The 18,581-nt window shown below is 36.0% G+C and overlaps 2 protein-coding genes across 3 annotated transcripts in view; one reads left to right on the forward strand and one right to left on the reverse strand.

Annotated features, from left to right (window-relative positions):
- Positions 1 to 698, forward strand: part of SRPK2 (SRSF protein kinase 2) — a 138,981-nt gene extending 138,283 nt beyond the window's left edge. For both annotated transcript variants that reach the window (XR_002828390.1, XR_002828392.1), the window contains one exon: positions 316 to 698. The gene's annotated coding sequence lies outside the window, so the exon portion shown is untranslated. The remainder of the gene's footprint in view (positions 1 to 315) is intronic.
- Positions 1 to 18,581, reverse strand: part of KMT2E (lysine methyltransferase 2E) — an 85,423-nt gene that overhangs the window by 3,065 nt on the left and 63,777 nt on the right. The window contains 13 exon segments of the mRNA XM_023751099.1: positions 92 to 177; positions 342 to 467; positions 576 to 664; positions 1,505 to 1,788; positions 2,776 to 3,003; positions 3,006 to 3,341; positions 3,483 to 3,539; positions 3,932 to 4,182; positions 4,711 to 4,855; positions 5,020 to 5,274; positions 7,427 to 7,735; positions 8,058 to 8,222; positions 17,425 to 17,523. Of these exon segments, the coding sequence (XP_023606867.1) occupies positions 92 to 177; positions 342 to 467; positions 576 to 664; positions 1,505 to 1,788; positions 2,776 to 3,003; positions 3,006 to 3,341; positions 3,483 to 3,539; positions 3,932 to 4,182; positions 4,711 to 4,855; positions 5,020 to 5,274; positions 7,427 to 7,735; positions 8,058 to 8,222; positions 17,425 to 17,523 (2,430 nt within the window).

The raw sequence follows: 18,581 nt of genomic DNA on the forward strand, positions 1-18,581 counted from the left end.
CATAAACTGGTATTTGATACTGCAGAAAAATCTCTGTGCACATTACCATCCACTTTTCTGAACGGCCATGTTCGAAGGTCAACATTATTACCTTGCTCATTTTTGAAGGGCTTTTACAAGCATCTGGGGATGGACATTCATTTGTAGTCATGGGTTCTAGATTTTCAGGATCAGGATCTATAATGCAGAAGAAAAATATAGTAAGTGCAAAATTCCACTATATATGTTGCCTTTTACTAACCTTCCAAAGTAATGTGCATTCCACTATTGAAACCAACTTTTTTATAAAGGCTCTCTTCTCTCTGATTTAAAAAGGTATGATAGGTCATCTGCTTACTGACCTTCCACAAGTTCACTGAAAGAAGGGACTGGGCCCTTGGGTTGCAACTGGGGAATGTGATTTGAATGAGATGGAGGTGAAGACGGAACATGACTCGGTGAACATGGGACACATGGTGATTCTCCCCCTAGAGATGAAGCAGAAGCAGACCCAAAGAGAACATTAGAACTGCAAGAACAAGGGTGCAGAGTGATTAGCTGACTCCACTTTTTGGCAAAGGAACAAGCTCACTTACCAATATCTTTATCTTTTCGGTGATCACTGAGAAGTAAAGCTCTCTGGTAACTCCTTTCTCTCACCTGCTCCACCGAAGTTGAGGCAGTCCTTTCAAATAAAATCGTATCATCAATTCAAAGAAGCTACTACTAGCCAGACTTTTCTTTGTCACTTAATAGTCAAATATGTCCTCTCAGAGCAAGTCTTTAATCTTTTGGGAAACCACTTTGGTATTAAGCTTTGGAAACAACTTTTTTTCCCCCCTTTCTTTTCCTCACAGCTTTCAAAACAGATTTTTTTTTTATCCTCATCTCTCTGAAGTACTCAATTGGACTCGATTCCTTTGTCTTAAGCAGTTTCTTGGTGAAAATGAGGGGGAGTTGGAGGGTCGTGTATTAACATTCAGAATGTTACTTCAGATTACCAATGGTACCAAATACACCCTTTACAATTTACCTTGTGTCCGGATTGTAAGGTTAGCAGGAAGCTCTCTGGGGCAAGGGGACCAAGGAGCAATGTCAATGTGGCCTCCTGCCCTTTGCCAAGACCCATCCTATTTCCAGCTGCTTATCCTACTGAATAGTTGATGATTCTTTCCAGGTAACTGGTAAAGAAATTGGAGGATGTTGGCTATGATAGAGGTTCTTTGGAGAGGAATATTTATGTGAAAACTATCAAGGAGTGACCACAATGGACCTTTAACAACACAGGCAAATATATAGCTGTTTTACAACTCATTAGCACAGAGGATCTTTCAAAAGTTATGTCCACAAACCTCTATCGCTTAGCCTTGGGAGAACAACAAAAATGAAGACAGTTCATTAACAAAACCTTGTTCTTATCAGGATAGCAGACTTCAACACTTTACAAATAACAAAGACTATTTTCATTATAAGGTATACTACTTGTAGTTATAAAGTTACTAATTAGGTTTTTAAACAGGCTTACCATTGAACTGGCTCATTCTTCTCGGTGGCAGAAACTTCCTTAACAGGACAGTTATTGCTGGTTTCTTCCGAAGAAGCATTATAACCTGTAGCTGGTGTTGCTAAAGGTAGGCCAGCAGTGCTTTCTACTGACTCCCCGTTTTCACTCCTGTTGCCACACCCATCACCATTGTTGCTCAAGTTTCCACTTGCATGAAGTGATACACTAACCAGTGGGAAGTGTTCTGTTTTAGAGCCACTTTTCCTCGCTTCACGTTGTCTCTTACGGTATTCTAATAAAGAAACCTTAAGAAAGGTAAGGAAAAGCAAACCTTTTATTCTTGTTTTATATGTCAGAGTCCATCTATTCTTTTTTTTCTAAAGAGAATTACTATATTTATATTAGGAAAATTACGTAAAATAATTTGATTCTGAACAAATAATTACCAAATGCCTACTATATACTAGGCATTGTATTTAATGATTTACATACATTATCTCATTTAATCCTCACAACAACCCTATGAAATAGGTATATCATCATCCCCATTTTACAGATGAGGAAATTGAGTAACTCACTCACTCAAGGTCACACAGCTGGTGAGTGTTGGAGCCGGGATTCGAACCTAGGTCTTACTTGAAAGCCCGTGCTCTTTCCACTATACTACATTGCTTCCCACAAAGTTGCCAACTGGATTCTGTTATAAAAATTAAAAGCACACATCACTAAAATTCTTTGACTTATAAAGCAATAAGCCTATTAACAAATATAATAAGTGTAGTTTCTCCCATTCCTCTGAAATAAGGCATTCTAATCGTCTTGCTATGTATGCCAAATGAATAATGGTGGTAAATCAGATAATTTATTATTTATATAATACTTATACTTTGCAAAATACAAATACTGAGGAAAGAGGCATTTCTATGTAAGGCTACTAATTCTATATAAAATAAGGGTAGTAACAAATATACAACTTTGTTTTTTTGGTTGGAAAGTGGTTTTCATTTTTAAAAGTTACTCTTTTGGTGAAAATAATCATCTCGAGGTTTTAATCTCTGAAACCATGCTTCTTATAAGAATTTTCCATATGACTAGAGTGTTTGTTTTACTTCTCTGTCAACATTTTCTAATTAACTTGGCATTTACAAAAGGTTTGAAAATGTACATATCAAATATTCAACTTGAATACCTATATGAATGCCTTACATATAATACATACTATACCTACTAATTACCCTCAGGAGTATGAAAAAAACACTATTAAAAGGTCTATAAATCTTTAAAATTGTAACCTTTTTCTTTTGTGGTGGATTCTGGGGTGTGCAACTTCCGTCGATCAAACTGTCATTAATAGTCCGTCCGAAACCAGATACAAGCCCATCTTCTGAAGTGCAAAACACAGGTGTTTTCATAAACATGCCTCTAGTATCATCCTGCATCAGGCATTTTGACTCACTTATTCGGAAGCCTCCTCCAACCTCCAACTGATGCGAGGGTGTCAGGTCCCTCAAGTTTAGAGTTTTACTGAGAAGTTAACACCTGTTCTGTCAGGACTCTTTACCCAGGAAGAATATATTGTGCCTCGTCCAGAGTGAGTACATTCCAGTTGGCTGTTAGAATCAGTCCTGTCATGTGTAGGTGTTTCCATGCTTTTATGCAAGGCAGTTTGCTCGACGGCATCGAGTCCCAGGTGAAGGTCTGAGGCAGAGTCCTTTTCTCCAGGGCACTGCCTGTTGACTTCATTCCTACTCCTAGGGCTGGTATAACCAATAGTCTTTATTTCTTGCAGACCCAGTTCAGTTAAATTAGAATTTCTAAAAGGCCCCAATGTTAACATGGTCGAAGATCTTTCATATCCCTGTTTAAAGAATAAAAACAAAATTACACAACCACATCTTGAGACTAATTTTGAAGTCTACTAATAATTGTTAAAGCAAAATAATGATACTAGGAAAAAGTCACCAATTTAACCTTTTTGAATAGTTGAATAATCCCTTACCTCTTGACTGTAAGTGCGTCTCTTAATTTCTGGAGAACTTTCTGGGGAAGAAATATTCTATATAAAAACATAATTAGAATTGAAAATTAAAATATGTAACTAAATCCATGGTATTTATAGAAATGAAAACTTAAAATGAGAAATTAATTACACAGAGTGTGGTTTTAAACTGTCTTTTTTGTTTTATTTCCATTTCTCATATAAGGTCATTTGCTTTAAGGTCAATCTGATATATAGTCATTTAGTATGACTAATAAAATTGAAGGTTATACTCATTTAAATAAAAAGTTCAAATTTATATAAATGCATGTTCCAAAATTTTTTTTAGTTTCTTAAAAACTTCTAATCTTAGTAAGCCAGTTATTAAAGGGGGAAAAGAAAAGCTATTAAAGTAACACCATCCCCATGAGGTTTGTTTTTGGGGTTTTTTTTGCATTTAAATTTCTCACCTCAAAGTGCATGGTATTTCCTGGTGTGCCAGGAGTTACTGGGGTAACTGGTGAGTATATGGGCTTATAACCATTTCTACAAGCTTCATCATCTGATTTTATTCGTGGAGGAGTGGCAAATGATGGGTCCGTAGAAGTAATATCTATGTGAGTTGGTGTAGCATATGGTGAAGGAGTAGGAGTGGAGGTTTCTGAGTAAGCAGAATCTAGCAACTGATAAAGTCTTCGTTTTTTTAGTGGTGTCGTTAAATCTGTTGGGTGAAACAATTCATAAGAAATTTTACTGCTGGTATTTGATACAAAGCTCAAAATATCAACTACTACTAATGAATTTAATCCCCAAACAATTTCAGAGTTTTTAAACATATTACTAATATAAAGCAATCTCTCTCCATCCTACCCCACCCCACCGAACTTAATTTCACTATTAGCATGCATTATCTTGCCAAAAGGCTTACAGATCTAGGGCTCTGAAGAAATCTTAGAAGTAGATATGTTAATTTAACTGAATTGTAAGAGCCCTTTTGAATCTGTTTGAAAAGCAGCCAACCCAAAAGCCAAAACTAGTCCAAAAATTCAACCATTCTCACCAACATGGCACTGCAAATTTTCATTTCTATCTTCATCCAAAAGGTTGGAGGACAGAAATGTGAAAATATATATAACAAAGTACTTCTTTTGTAAAGCATGTCATAATAACTAGAATATTACTTTGTTATATACAGTGGTACACATCTGGCCATATTTTTCACATTAAAACAGTACAAAAAAAATGATACCTGGAAGGGAACAGCTTTCATTTAATAGTAGAGGACTTTTATTTTCACCATTGATTATAGGACTTCTGGATCTTTCTTGACAGGGTAAAATAAATCTATGTAAAATTGTTGAGTTTTCTTCTTCTAGAGCTTGTTTCAACCATCGCTGAAATACATCAAACAATAAATGAACAGAAATCAGTTTGTCGCTGTTTATGTAGCCTATAAATGTAGAGCCGATTCCAAAAGCATTTCACTACCAGGAATGGTAGTAAGCAATGAGATTGACATTTGGCTCAGCCTAGATTTTTATATCCAGAAAAAGTTTACCTTCTTGCATGAGCCAGAAATGTTTTCAGTAGGTTCTTTTCTCCTCCTTTTTTCTGAAAGGAATGGTGAAGTGAATCTAATATAGTGCTTAGGAGTAGAGTACACATGGGGGCTGTAAGTGAGACCTGGCAAAGAATTTAGTTGTGTAGCTAACACTTCAGGATCTGTGGTTATGCGCAGAGGCCTTTCGGAAAGGCTATCTGAAGGTTTTCCTGTCTTCTCATTCTTCTCACTTAACCATTCACTGACCAAGTGCTAGAGAAAAGAAAAACTTTGATCACTATATATGCCATTACAGATTCTCCTATAGAACATTCTAAGACCCAATTTATAATTGATGTATTACCTAAAATGATAAATTAAATAATTCAAACATTCATATATGATTTCCCCCCCAAAAATCAATAAGTCATTCTACGTTTCCTTGGTTATCACTAGTTTTATGCCTAATTTTTTTACACAATAATACTTTGTAAAGAAACACAGTAACTTTTGTAAAATAATAAAATCTAAGAGACTTCAGCACCATCTTATAAACACAAACACTAAATAAATTTAGGTTACTGCTTCTATTCTAGGTATAAAATGTTTACTTTGTTAGAAAAATCTGATTTGGGGCAGTGCTTTTCTACCCTGGCTGTTCAATATCTTCAGATGAGACCAGCGCATGTACATTAAAAAAAAACAACAACAAAAAACTGTCAGCATTGACAATCACTATTGATTTGGCATTTGACCAGGAATTTAAATAAATTTATAGCACTGCAATCATTTAGTCAAGTAATCTATAATAATAGAAGTGTAATATGCTAATTAGACCAGACAGCCGAATGACCTTCCGGATGAAGCCGGGCCTGCTAGGGCCGAGGCAAGCCACCGAGGCTGCAAGGGCCAAGTCCCTTGCACGAATTTCATGCATCGAGCCTCAGTAACTAATCAGGGATGATGTCATATTTGTAATCAAGAAAATAGGTTCTTTTTTAAACATGAGTTTTCCCTTTAATCAAAATTACAAAGATAGAGTTGTGATTATTATTTCTTTTGTCCTTCCAAAGTGGGCAAAAATAACTGCTCATTCTTAAGGCAATGGGTTGTTTGCTCAAGATCTCACAAATTTCAAATTAAACAGAACTGTGTTTCGATCTTATCTCTAACTAACCCTCTGATTCTCCATTAAAGTATACTCCAGGGTCAGTCCTAGATGTTTACTAAGTATACTTCTCATTGTTTCACAGTACTGGCAAACTACTGAATGTGTTAAGAACAAAGACAAGATAAGTTAAATTTCAAAGCATTTTAAAAATATATTTTTATTGATTTCAGAGAGGAAGGAAGAGGGAGAGAGACAGAAACATCAATGAGAGTCACTGATTGACTGCCTCCTGCACGCCTCCCAATGGGGACCCAGCACCCAATCTGGGAATGTACCCTGACCTGGAATCGAACCTTGACCTCCTGAAGTTTCAAAGTATTTTGACGTAGAAGTTATGAAAGGATACATTTACGATCTACCCCCTCCCCAAATTGCCTAAAGATTACTACTTTAGGATCTCTGCTCCATCCAGTCTGGTGTACTATATTCAAAAGTGGGAGGAAAGTCCTAACCAATTTCACTCAGTGGTTAGAGCATCCATGCGCTGACTCAAGGGTCATGGGTTCGATTCTGGTCAAGGGCATGTACCTCAGTTGCAGGTTCCATTCCTGGCCCTGGTCAGGGCATGTGTGGGATGTTTCTCTCTCCCTCCCTCCCTCCCTCCCTCCCTCTCTTCCCCCACTCACCCCCCTTCCTCGCTCTCTAAAAATCAATGGGAAAATATCCTCGGGGAAAGATTAACAACAACAAAAGTGGGAGAAAAACAGAAGCTTCATTAAGGATGTTCTGTTATTTCTTAATTCAGGTGGGTTTATCTCAGTGAATAGTTTCTCATGCTGCTTCATTAAATTGAATGGTAGGTTTTCAAAAATTTTTATTAACTGATCTAAAACTATCCTTATGAATTTTTACACATTCTATGGAAATCCACAATTTCTTCACATTTAATTCTTATAATCTGCCTATAATGTGGAATTCATAAAAAAAAATACAAGACCAAAGAAAAAATAACATCTAAAACCAGTTATTTTTCTTAAGTGTAAACTTAGTACATAGAGTAGGCAAAATTATTTAAAGAAATCCTGAATCACAATACTAAAATAAAAAAGTAGGTCTTGATAGACTCAATTGTTACTGTTTTCATAACAATAAACATTTAAATTGACTAATTTTATAGTCTTGCAATTTTTTAGTTAAAGTATAAAAACTATGCCTCTTATTCTATTCCTTATGAGGTGTTACAGGCTGAATTTTAAAAATAAGTATATTTCACAGAAGACAGGAAGCTGTTCTTACATTCATTAACTGCCATACCTTCTTTGTTTTGGGGTACTTTGTAGGACATTTATTAAGTGCTGGAACTTCAGATTCAGTAATTATTTCTGTTAGTGCAGTTTCAGTTTCCGGCTCTACTGCAGGTACAGTATTTTCAATATCATTTTGTTGTGAAGTAACTTCCAAATCAGGAGAAGATGGCTGGATATCTGAACACATGCTGACAGTTCTGTGTCTCCGACGCTGCTGTCCAATGTGAGTCCTACTGCGAGAAAAACTTTTTCTCTGTTTAGTTCTATTCACTTTGGCAGGGGTTGGCTTGCTAGCAGTTTCTTCTTTTACTTGTTCCTAATTCAAAATACAACAGAATGGAACTTTTAATACTATGTTTACATAAGTGAGAAGTTGAAATCTAATAGCGCTAATCTACTTCAGAAGCTAACTTCCCCAAATTTCTTTATGAATTCCAATATGTACTAACTGACATAATTAAAATTTTCTTAATAAAAAACATAACAAGTAGAATCTTTATCTCAAGTCTAAATTCTCATAGGATTTGAGAAATGCTATTGAAAGGCTAATATCAGACATTAAAAATTCTTTATAAATGTAATTAAATCGGGTATAAAGAGTTTAACGGTGAAATATAACTGGACCTGAATAAGAATACCTGAATAACTTCAGCATCACTGACAATCTGTGTATCTTTACATTCTGTTTTAACTTCAGTTTTGGCTGTGCTGATCCTTTCCAAAGCTTGTTCTCTTCTTTTCTCTCTTTTTTCCAGTCTGGCAAAAGCTTGCAGAATTGCTTCCATTTTCCTTTCTTCTCTTGTCTATGAAATTTAAATTTTAAGTGACATAAATATCACAGCTCTAAAGTAAAATTCAAAAGTCCAAATGTTCATGGCAAATTTAGAAAAATTTTATGATACTGTTAGCAAAACACTTCTGATGGTAGATAATGGGGGAACACATTTATATTCATTCGAGATCTTTCAGAATCCCGAACATCTCAGTAAGCCTGACATTACAAATATATTTCATGAAAGGGACACTTGGATGATTATGGGTAAAGCAAAACAAAACCAAAAGGCTCAAAAAATAAACTATATTTTGCTTTAACAAAATAAAAACGTTTTTTTCTCAATAGAAAAGTCAGCCTTTTAAAATACGAATCAAAGTTCTATGATGAAAAGGTTAAATTCATATAACCGTAAGGAGTGAATATATTACTGACATGTGACAGCAGGATATCCTGTGGTGTGGTCCTGGGTTCAAATTATGACTCTACCAGTCATTTACTATCTCCGTGACCCTAGACAACTTAACAACCCTAGTTAACCTTTATTTAGAGCCTCTTATTACAATACTTACACTTCACCAAATCATTACTGATTTCAAATAGAAAATAGCTGTTAAGGTTTTTAGCAGTACTTGGAAAATGGTAGGCATTCCATGAGTGTTAATTATTTCTACTTTGGCTCCATTGCCCTCCATTATAGTTCTTACATGGCATTCCTCTACCTTCTGCTCTTCCTGTCTTACCCTGACATTCAAGGCAGGGACTGTGGAACAGCAATAGTTCCTGTGAGCATGAATTCTTTTTGGAGAGAGAACATTAAAACCAAGACCCAGTGCCTTGGCCAGTGGGTCTGGCAAATGCTTCAGCTTTCAGCCAGAAACAGGAAGTACATCCATCAACTGTTCATTTCTCCAAATCAAAGAACCAGGCCATGAGGCTCAGATCCGTTTGTGTTTCCTTCTCTATTGCCATGGATGTGGGGGGAAGAAAGAAAAATCAGAAACTCGGGGTCTGGCTGAATGGTCTTTTCAGTTGGAACTTTAGTTCCAGTAATAAGCAAAGATTCAAGCATCAAACACCTACACGCTGGAATCTACTGCCTACTCTTTCCTGTATTTGTTCCCTTACTGAATATAACAAAGGAAGGAAAAAAGTAGTACGTCAACAGAATTTCTCAGGGAATACTTATATGTTTCTAAGTAGTTAAATTGCCATACTGTGAACGTGTCAGTCTCACAAAATGTGTTATCCTCACCCTCTTTATTTTACAGGTAAGGAAACAGGTCCAAAAAGGTAAGATTACTTGTTCATAGATACATTATCTGCATCTTTTTACTAGAAATGGGAGTTTTAAAGCTGAATTCTTTCCTTAGATAATTCATCCCTAGTCTTTTAAAATCACTTTACTCAACCCCCTTTTATCTTACGGCTCTCTATAAAATACCCTTGGTCTCCATATTTCAGGGCTTTTCTAAAACCCCAAATTTAGAAATCTGGAGCAACTGAAAAATATAATTTTCATAATTGCTTCACCTGTTCAATAGGGATGGGTGGGGAAGGAAAGGATAATTATTAATGTGTTTATTTAAATTTAAAAAAAAAATAAATGTGGGAAAAGTATGTTCTTTGAGAAGAAACAAACTTAAACTTGCCTTAGCAAGGATTGTTTTGTGTTAAAAATAATTACCCATAAGCCAGGCACCCAATGAAGATACATTCTATATCATGATTATAGAGGGTTTTCTAAAATGAATATGAATTTATGCCTAAAGAAGTTTTCTTTGACATAGTCCAATATTCACTTGTTTAGGATATGGTGTGAGGGTCAGAGATAAGATTATTTGATGTAAAGACTAAATTCATTCAATTAAAAACAACTCCCTTATAAATAATACAACTACTTGATAGTCAAAGCAAAATCCTTTATTTAGAGATGACTAATAATCTTTCTGAGCTGGTCAGTATCTTAAAAAATAATCTAGTGCTTTGCTGCATAAGAAATCTAAGCCCAGTCCGGCTGGTGTGGCCAGTGGTTGAACATCGACATGTGAACCAAGAGATCCCTGGTTCGATTTGCCGGTCAGGGCACATGCCCGGGTTTCAGGCTTGAACCCCAAGAAGGGGCTTGCGGGAGGGCAGCCGATCGATTCTCGCTCATCGTAATTTCTGTCTATCCTTTTCCCTTCCTCTTTCTCTAAAAAAATCAATAAAAACATTAAAAAGAAAAAGAAATGCAAGCACAGGTAAGTGACTTGCTGCAAGGCAGTACTATAATTATTATCTAAGTTTCCTAGTTCCTGATTCACTCTTTACAATTAACCACTGGCATTCTGCATAAAACATAACTGCTCCTACATTTACTACAACTGTTAAATATCTTAATAGCTTTAACCCAGCTTCATCTTAAAACACAAATGTTGGAAATGTACAGTGTCTGATATTCTACATGAGAAAAAAATCAGCACAGATCTACTTTTATTTTAAATTAGATTCATGTCATTCAGCTTTTATATTCACCATTACATCTAATGCATTCTTTGATACATTAGCCAGCTATGCAGTATTTAAAGAATGAAAATTTACTAGCCATGTGAAAAATTAACAATTTTTTGTATAGCTTGAGGCAGTGACAGCTGTTTAAAGGATTAGAGAAATTCAGAGTCGTAATGAAACCCAGCAGACAGTCAATAGACTTTAACATCTGTGCTTGATATAGTTTAGATCATACTTGTCATATAAGGCTACTACTAAGACATGCATATTCTATAACCATGACTCAGCCTGGCTGGCGATCCGGGTGGCCAGCCAGCCAGGGGGAGGTACAGCAGGAGGTTGGCTGTGGGAGCGCACTGACCACCCGGGGGAGCTCCTGCGTTGAACGTCTGCCCTGGTGGTCAGTGTGTGTCATAGCTACTGGCCAGTGGTCAGGTCATCCAGTTGTAACAGTAGCTTAGGCTTTTATATAGTTTCTAGGTATACAAAAGCAAATATAGAGTATGTCATTTCCCATAAGCAAAAGAAATGCTGCTTAATGTCTCCATAGAATTTTATCACTCGAAAATTTTGAGAATTTTTATTTCAACTTTATGCTTCAATGTAAAAACACATTGATATCATATAATTTTATATTTGGAAGAGACTATGGAGATCTTGTCTAAGCCTCCTATTCAACAAATGTGGGAAACCTAATGTCCATATAGTTCAAAGCTACATAATAACATGAATTAAAATTTTATATAATATTGCAACTAAAAAAATGCACTTCACTGAGTAAACTGTCATTATTTACCCCAATTAGAGATATTGGGTCATTTAAATTGAGTAAATATAAGCTTATAAACTGTGGATGCTCCATCATAGTAGTTTTTGCGGGAAATTTGCTAATCTAGGGACTTGTGACTTAATTTTTGCTAATCTAGGGACTTGTGACCTTGCTATCAGGTAGGAAGGGGCTTTTCTTAAAAACAAAGAAAATCTTGCCTTTTAAAGGAAAGGGGAAGGGTAGAGCCAATCTGCCACGCTACAGCTTTGACTTAGAGAAATTAAAATATTCCTTACTGCTCTAACTGGTTTGGCTCAGTGAATAGAGCATTGGCCTGCAGACTGAAAGGTCACGGGTTCGATTTCTCGTCAAGGCACATGCCAGGTCGTAGGCTCGATCCCTAGTAGGGGGTGTGCAGGAGGAAACCAATCAATGATTCTCTCCTATCATTGATGTTTCTATGTCTCTCTCTCCCTCTCCCTTCCTCTCTGAAATCAATAAAAATATATTTTAGGGGGAAAAAATTCCCTACTCAAGTAACTTTCCTTATCCTATCAACATTTCTTCTCTACCACACGACAATTTCGTTTATCCTTATGTATTGTTTTCTACTTGATTTTCACATATTTCCTACAGCCTATCCTCCAAAAGGACCTTTGTCTTCTTTTTTTTTGTTAAGTGACTAAGAATTGTGTATACATTATATAAAGCATGTGTCACTGTTATTTGAAGGCATATAACTTTAAGTATTTAAACAAACTTTTAGAAATCTTGATTCCAGGACAGCTAAAGCTAAATGTCCTTATTCTGTTTGAACCTATAAAAATAAACAGGTTTCCTTTTGCTCTTCAATACTACAATATCATTAATTACTCTTCTTTAGAAACATAATTCCTAAACTATGATAAGAGAAAAAAGGACTTCAGAAAATTAAAATTAGTAATCAACATCAATTTAATCATGCTATAAGGAGAGGAAAGTGAGGTGGATAGTATGTCATCAGATAATTTTTCCGGCAACAAATTTACTCTCCCTAATTTTACTATTAAAATTTCTTTTGCATCTCTGATCTTCTTAAGTCACTTTCTAGAGGCATTAGTAACAGCATGGAATCTGTATAGTGTTTTCTCTGTATTCCATGGAATAAAAATCTGGGATGTCAATATGTCACCACAAAAAAGTTGCAAGGGTGTACAAGTTTAGGAAATGCTAACAGTTTTTTGTTTTTCAAATCCTCACCTGAGGATATGTTTTTATTGATTTTAGAGAGAGGAAAGGAGACAAAGAGAAACATCAGTATGAGAGAGAAACATTGACTGGTTGCCTCCTGTACACACACCCGACGGGATGGAACCCACACCTTGGTATGTGCCCTCACCAGGAATTGAACCCGCAACCTTTTTGGGGGTACGGGACAATGCTCCAACCGAGCCTTGGGGCCACGGCTAACAATTTATTGAGTTTTTAAGCACGGCATGTATACTGGGAATCTCAAAGTTTGGGACATGGTATGTGGTTTACTAAACTCAAGTGGCCACAGAGCTTTTTTTTTTTTCACAAAACATCTTTTACTTTAAAAATATTTTTTTATTGATTACAGAGAGGATGGGAGAGAGATACAGAGATAGGAACATCAATGATGAGAGAATCATTGATTGGCTGCCTCCTGCACGCCCCACACTGGGGATCAAGCCTGCAGCACGGCATGTGCCCTGACCAGGAATCAAACCCTGACTTCCTGGTTCATAGGTTGATGCTCAACTACTGAGCAACGCTGGCCAGGCCTTCACAAAACATCTTAAATCTGAGTTCTGTGGAATACTTTTATGTGAAGGATGAGGGCTGAAAGAATAATGAGGGATCCTGTATCCTGGCAAGGTCTTCAGGGCACAACTTGAGCTATAAGGAAGCCTTTAGTTCATACTCATGAACCTATATCTTTCCTCAAATGCTTGCCATAAAACACTTAGTAGGCTCATCTGTTGATCACCTACTTTTATAAAAGGCAGGCCTTCCCCTCCCCACCTCAGGAGCTGGATCTATGACAATGAAAAACTAGAAATTCTTGCTCTTTCATACTTTATATCCTAGTGATATATAATTCTAGATTATCCTAGCTGCTTGACAATTCAAGACTCTCATACCTAGGTGACTATCCTTTCATATCCCTTTTGTTTCTGTAATTTCTATCCTGAACCATCTTCCACAGACTCCAGTTAAATCTGAGTATAATAAGCCATCAAATATTATTAAGACTATATATTCCCAAGATAGTCTTTTCATAAGATTATGGGAAATTATTTTGAAATTTTAATATACTAAAGATATTTAAAGATATCATATTAGAGATATTTAATATATTAAAAATACTATAAAGAAGGTTATTTTCATGAATTTTAAACGGGGAGGGGGACAAGCCTCCTTTTTAATTTAAATCTTTCAATGACTTTGTATTTTAATTGCTCACTTGTTAATTCCAACAAAATAAGGTGACCTTCCCAATATCTAATTCCCTTCTGGCACACTCTACCTCTGACAAGGTTATAGCCACTAACCTCACCTCACAGCAACTGTCGTGTACCTGGGGGAGTCTACTCAGTAGTGCCCTGGTTTGGACTCAGGTGAGTATAAACAGCCTACTAATGTTTCAATTGCCATAACTTAACTGGGCTGACTGTAAGAATCTCCCAAATCGATCCCAACCTACTGCCCAAGAAGTACTTCTCATGAGCTAAAAAGGAAATGTCCAATACATTTATTCAGTTACATACCATTTAGCCATAAGTTTGATTTTATAAGCAGGTAACAACTTTGGGGGAGGAGGGGAGAGACAAAATATAATGGAGGAAAATGGAAAATGTTAATAATTAAGAACACCTTTCTACTTGGGCCACATAGTAATATTTCAATAAACTTTCTTGAAATCATCAACCAACCAACCTTATCTCCCTTTCCCCCAAAATAATCAGCCTATAATCCTATGTAATAAAAGGCTAATATGCAAATCGACCGAACAGCAGAAAGACCAGTCACTGACGCACACTGACCACCAGGGGGAGCGCCACTCAGCCAGAAGCTGGGCACATGGCTGGTGAGCGCAAGGGTGGTGGTGGGAGCCTCTTGTGCTTCCGTGGCAGCTCTAAAGACCCCTTGCGGGATGTCTTAAGCGGGCAGTCGGACACCTCCCAAAGGGTCCCGGACTGCGAGAGGGATACCCCCACCCCACCCCATGAATGTCATGCACCAGGCCTCTAGTACCTAAATATGATTTACCATTTATCACATTTATAACTACCTCCAGGCTCTTTCCCCTGGAGAAATAACCATCCATTCAATTCCATACAATTTAGCTATAAGCTAATCTGCACTTTATACCCTACTCATAAGGTCCATCATGAATACTACCTAGTTCATGAAATAGTGTCTGATCCCCCCAGCTGTAAGCTATATTTCTAGCTCCTTTACCACACTTCTTGCTGCATTGCAATTGTTTTGTAAATGCCCATGAAGGCAGAGACATTGTCTTTCATTCTCACCAAAAGATCAAACCAGCAATGAAAATACATAAATCCCCTGGTGCAATTTTTAGAGACTGGGCAAAATGCTAAATACTAGGTTGTATATAAAATTGCCATCTGTGTAGGTAAAAAATGGTCAAATCAGTAATTTCACATGGTTCAAGCTATACTTCAAAAGGATGGGCTCTAGCATATTTGAATTTGGAAACTATGTGGTATTTATCTGAGAGGAGAATATGACTGACTCCTTTTTATATTCCAACTTCATGAACACACATGAAAACTAGTATTTCCTACTATACTCATAAGGATAAAGTTTGACCTGTTACAAAAGAAAATCTAAATCAGTTTGACATAAGTTCCTCAGGAGTTAACTTTATCTTCCCAACTACTGATGTTAACCTAACCAATATATAAGGTAAACAGTAGAAAAGTAAATGCTAATTAGTATTTAAACTTTTCAAAACCAACTGTTTTGTCCTTACAAATACTAATATCTTGGCAGTGGGAAACAACCATACCAATTAGAAATAGCAACACTGCAATTGACTTTGAGGTCAAAAGCCAAAGATTTTAAATATTTCATATCCCTTTAAAATACCAGACAAATTCTAAACATTTACACTTTTTCAATTTTTCCACATTTTATTCCTATGAAAAATAACCCAGTTGCACAACTGAGAAGTTAAAATGAATATGCTAAAAGTGATATAAAAATGAAGTATTCTTAAATATTAATATAGCATGCTAATAGGCAAAATCAGTACCAAAAATGGATTTCTAATAAGCCTTTTTGTCTGTCTATCCAAAGTTCTGCCATGTTCAACATCAGCAAAAAAAATCACTATTTTCTTCTGGGTCAGAAAATGAGGATGTTCTAAGTATTATTACCTCTCTCAGCTTTGGTAGAAGGAGATATTTTTAAAGTAGCCCATAGTCATATAAACTTAGAATGCAATCTGAATAAAAGTATTGTATGGGCACAGAACCAACCTCCAGGTGTGTTTTTTTTTTAATTTTTTTTTAAAAGCAGTTGTATGAAAGGTCCTCCTACCAGACACATACCTCATATAGAAATCAGTAATACCCTACATTGGCATTCTCAAAGTTTCCGCAGAATTACTGCAAATACAAAGCTGTGGCAATTGTGGAATGAACAGTCCAATATGAAAATCTAGTCAAGAAAGGGTAATCTGGTTAGGTACAGGTAATTTAGATGTAAATGAATCTTACAAAAGGTTCAATATTGATTCTTTTAGGTAAAGGCAGAACTTAAAAAAAAAAAAACCTTCAATATTTTCTCCTATATTTTTCTTTTCTCCCATCTCTCTCTGAAATTCTGAAGCTATGAAAGAGTTCTACATTTCTTTCACAATTTTGAAGATCACTAATGAATCAATACTAGAGAAATGATCAAGGCGATGAAAGACTTACATTGAGTAGGCCTACAATGATCTAATTCCAAAGACCTGAGATTCCATGGAATGTACCATGTAAATCAGTAAAACAGGAAATAAGGGAGCATATGAAATAAAAGGGACTACAGAAAACCCACACTGAGATCTTTAGTTGTGTAAAGTCATTTTCAAATCTTAGGGCAAACTATATAATAATACTTTCTTAAGTGGCCTAAATATTTTATCAATTGCTAAATTAGCATGGATGGTAAAAATAAATATTGTCCTAGTTTTTACACAGATACTAGAGGCCCAGTGCATGACATTCGTGTACTGGGGGGGGGGGGGGGGGGGGGGGGAAGGTGTGTGTCCCCTCGTGCTGTTGCAGAGGTGAGAGAGAGCTCCCGCCACCGCTGTTGTGCTCACGTGGCTCCTGCATTGAGCGTCTGCCCCCTGGTGGTCAGTGCATGTCATAGCAACCAGTCATTCTGCTGTTAGGTCAATTTGCATATTAGCCTTTTATTATATAGGATTTACAGATATAGTACAAGGAATATAAGTATTAAACATTTTAATGAAAACCTTATTTCATGATAGCTGTATGAGATACAGAAATAGTAGCTACCAAACAGTAGTGGTTTTTGTTTTCAGAAGCCATTTATTTGATGCTATTATAAGCTTTAAAATTCCATTTTTGTTTTACATTATGAAGAGAAAGGATACATTTAACTAATGAAAGACATTTTGCAACAGTAATTCTGGCATTAAAATTTATTAATAGTTCTCAGCTTCAAAAATGTTTAAAAAATAATTTCTTAAATGTCATACATTCTAAAATGTCTAATGAACACACAGTAAAAACACAAAAGGTTAGTATAATTAACCTGAATGGTAATGACAAAGCCAAAGAAATGCTCAGTGGCACATGGTGTTTGCTAACTTCAAACGAAGAACAGGGTAAAAACCCTCCTAAAGGCAGCAACAATTACTATGAGAAGATCAGCTATCACTAAGCCCAAGTGACAGCAAGAAGCAGCTACTAGCTTCCCAACTTACCATCTTCCTTTTCCTTTCTGCAATCTGTTCCTCTGATTCCATTTCTACTTCATTGCTAATGGGAGTTTTTTCTTCTATATCATCAATAAAATCTGGTTCCTGAGAGATGGAAAGAACTGCTTTATGAAAACTACCACTCCACATATAATAGGGGCACTGAACTACTTTAAATGTCTTTCAACTACAATTAATTCAACATAAACATTACAAGCCTACAAGTCCATTTCAAAAATTTAAAACTGGTTTCCTAATTCAGGAAACTTTCCAAAATCAATTTTGCTAAAGATCTAATGAATAGTGTTCTTATCCATAGAGCCTACAACAGTGGTTCTCAACCTTCTGATCCTTTAAATACAGTTCCTCATGTTGTGACCCAACCAGAAAATTATTTTTGTTGCTACTTCATAACTGTAATGTTGCTACTGTTATGAATCGTAATGTAAATATCTGATATGCAGGATGGTCTTAGGTGACCCCTGTGAAAGGGTCGTTCAACCACCAAAGGGGTCGTGACCCACAGGTTGAGAACCGCTGGCCTACAAGGTCAATATGGTAGGATAGCCTTATGTTTATATTCTTCCCAAAACATAAACATAAATTATTTCATAAAACCCAGTGCCTACAAATACCAAGTGCTCAAAAAATTTTTAATTTGAAACTTACAGAAAATTATTCCTAGAAGATAGGGTATTGGAGATGACTAAAATGTTAATTTTTATGATTAAATGGTCCCTCCTAATTTCCATTTGTTTAGAGGACATACAACAAAGTGTTTCCTGGAAGGGCAAAAGTATAGGCCAAACCTTTCCCCAAAATTATCTTGTATTTTTAAGACAATTTCCTCTCAAAAATATTGTCTGTCATCCATATATAATTGATTTAACTATGTCCCAAATATTAAAGGAAAGGAAATTTTACAGTTTAAGACTTTGAATAAGAACACTTACTATGAATACAAGGACAGTGCAATCTGGAAGAATTGTTAAAATTACCCAGCCTTAGGAAAATCTTATATTCAATTCTGCAATGATTTGCTGGGTGAGTAGTTTCTTTGTAGTTTAACAAATACGGTATAAATTCTAGCAGAACCTGTATTTTATGTGTATAAGTACTTCATTAAATAACAGAATGGACTTAACTTAGAAATTTTACAGAAC

This window comes from Myotis lucifugus, unplaced genomic scaffold (genome assembly GCF_000147115.1).
Source record: "Myotis lucifugus unplaced genomic scaffold, Myoluc2.0 scaffold_18, whole genome shotgun sequence".
NCBI lineage: Eukaryota > Metazoa > Chordata > Mammalia > Chiroptera > Vespertilionidae > Myotis > Myotis lucifugus.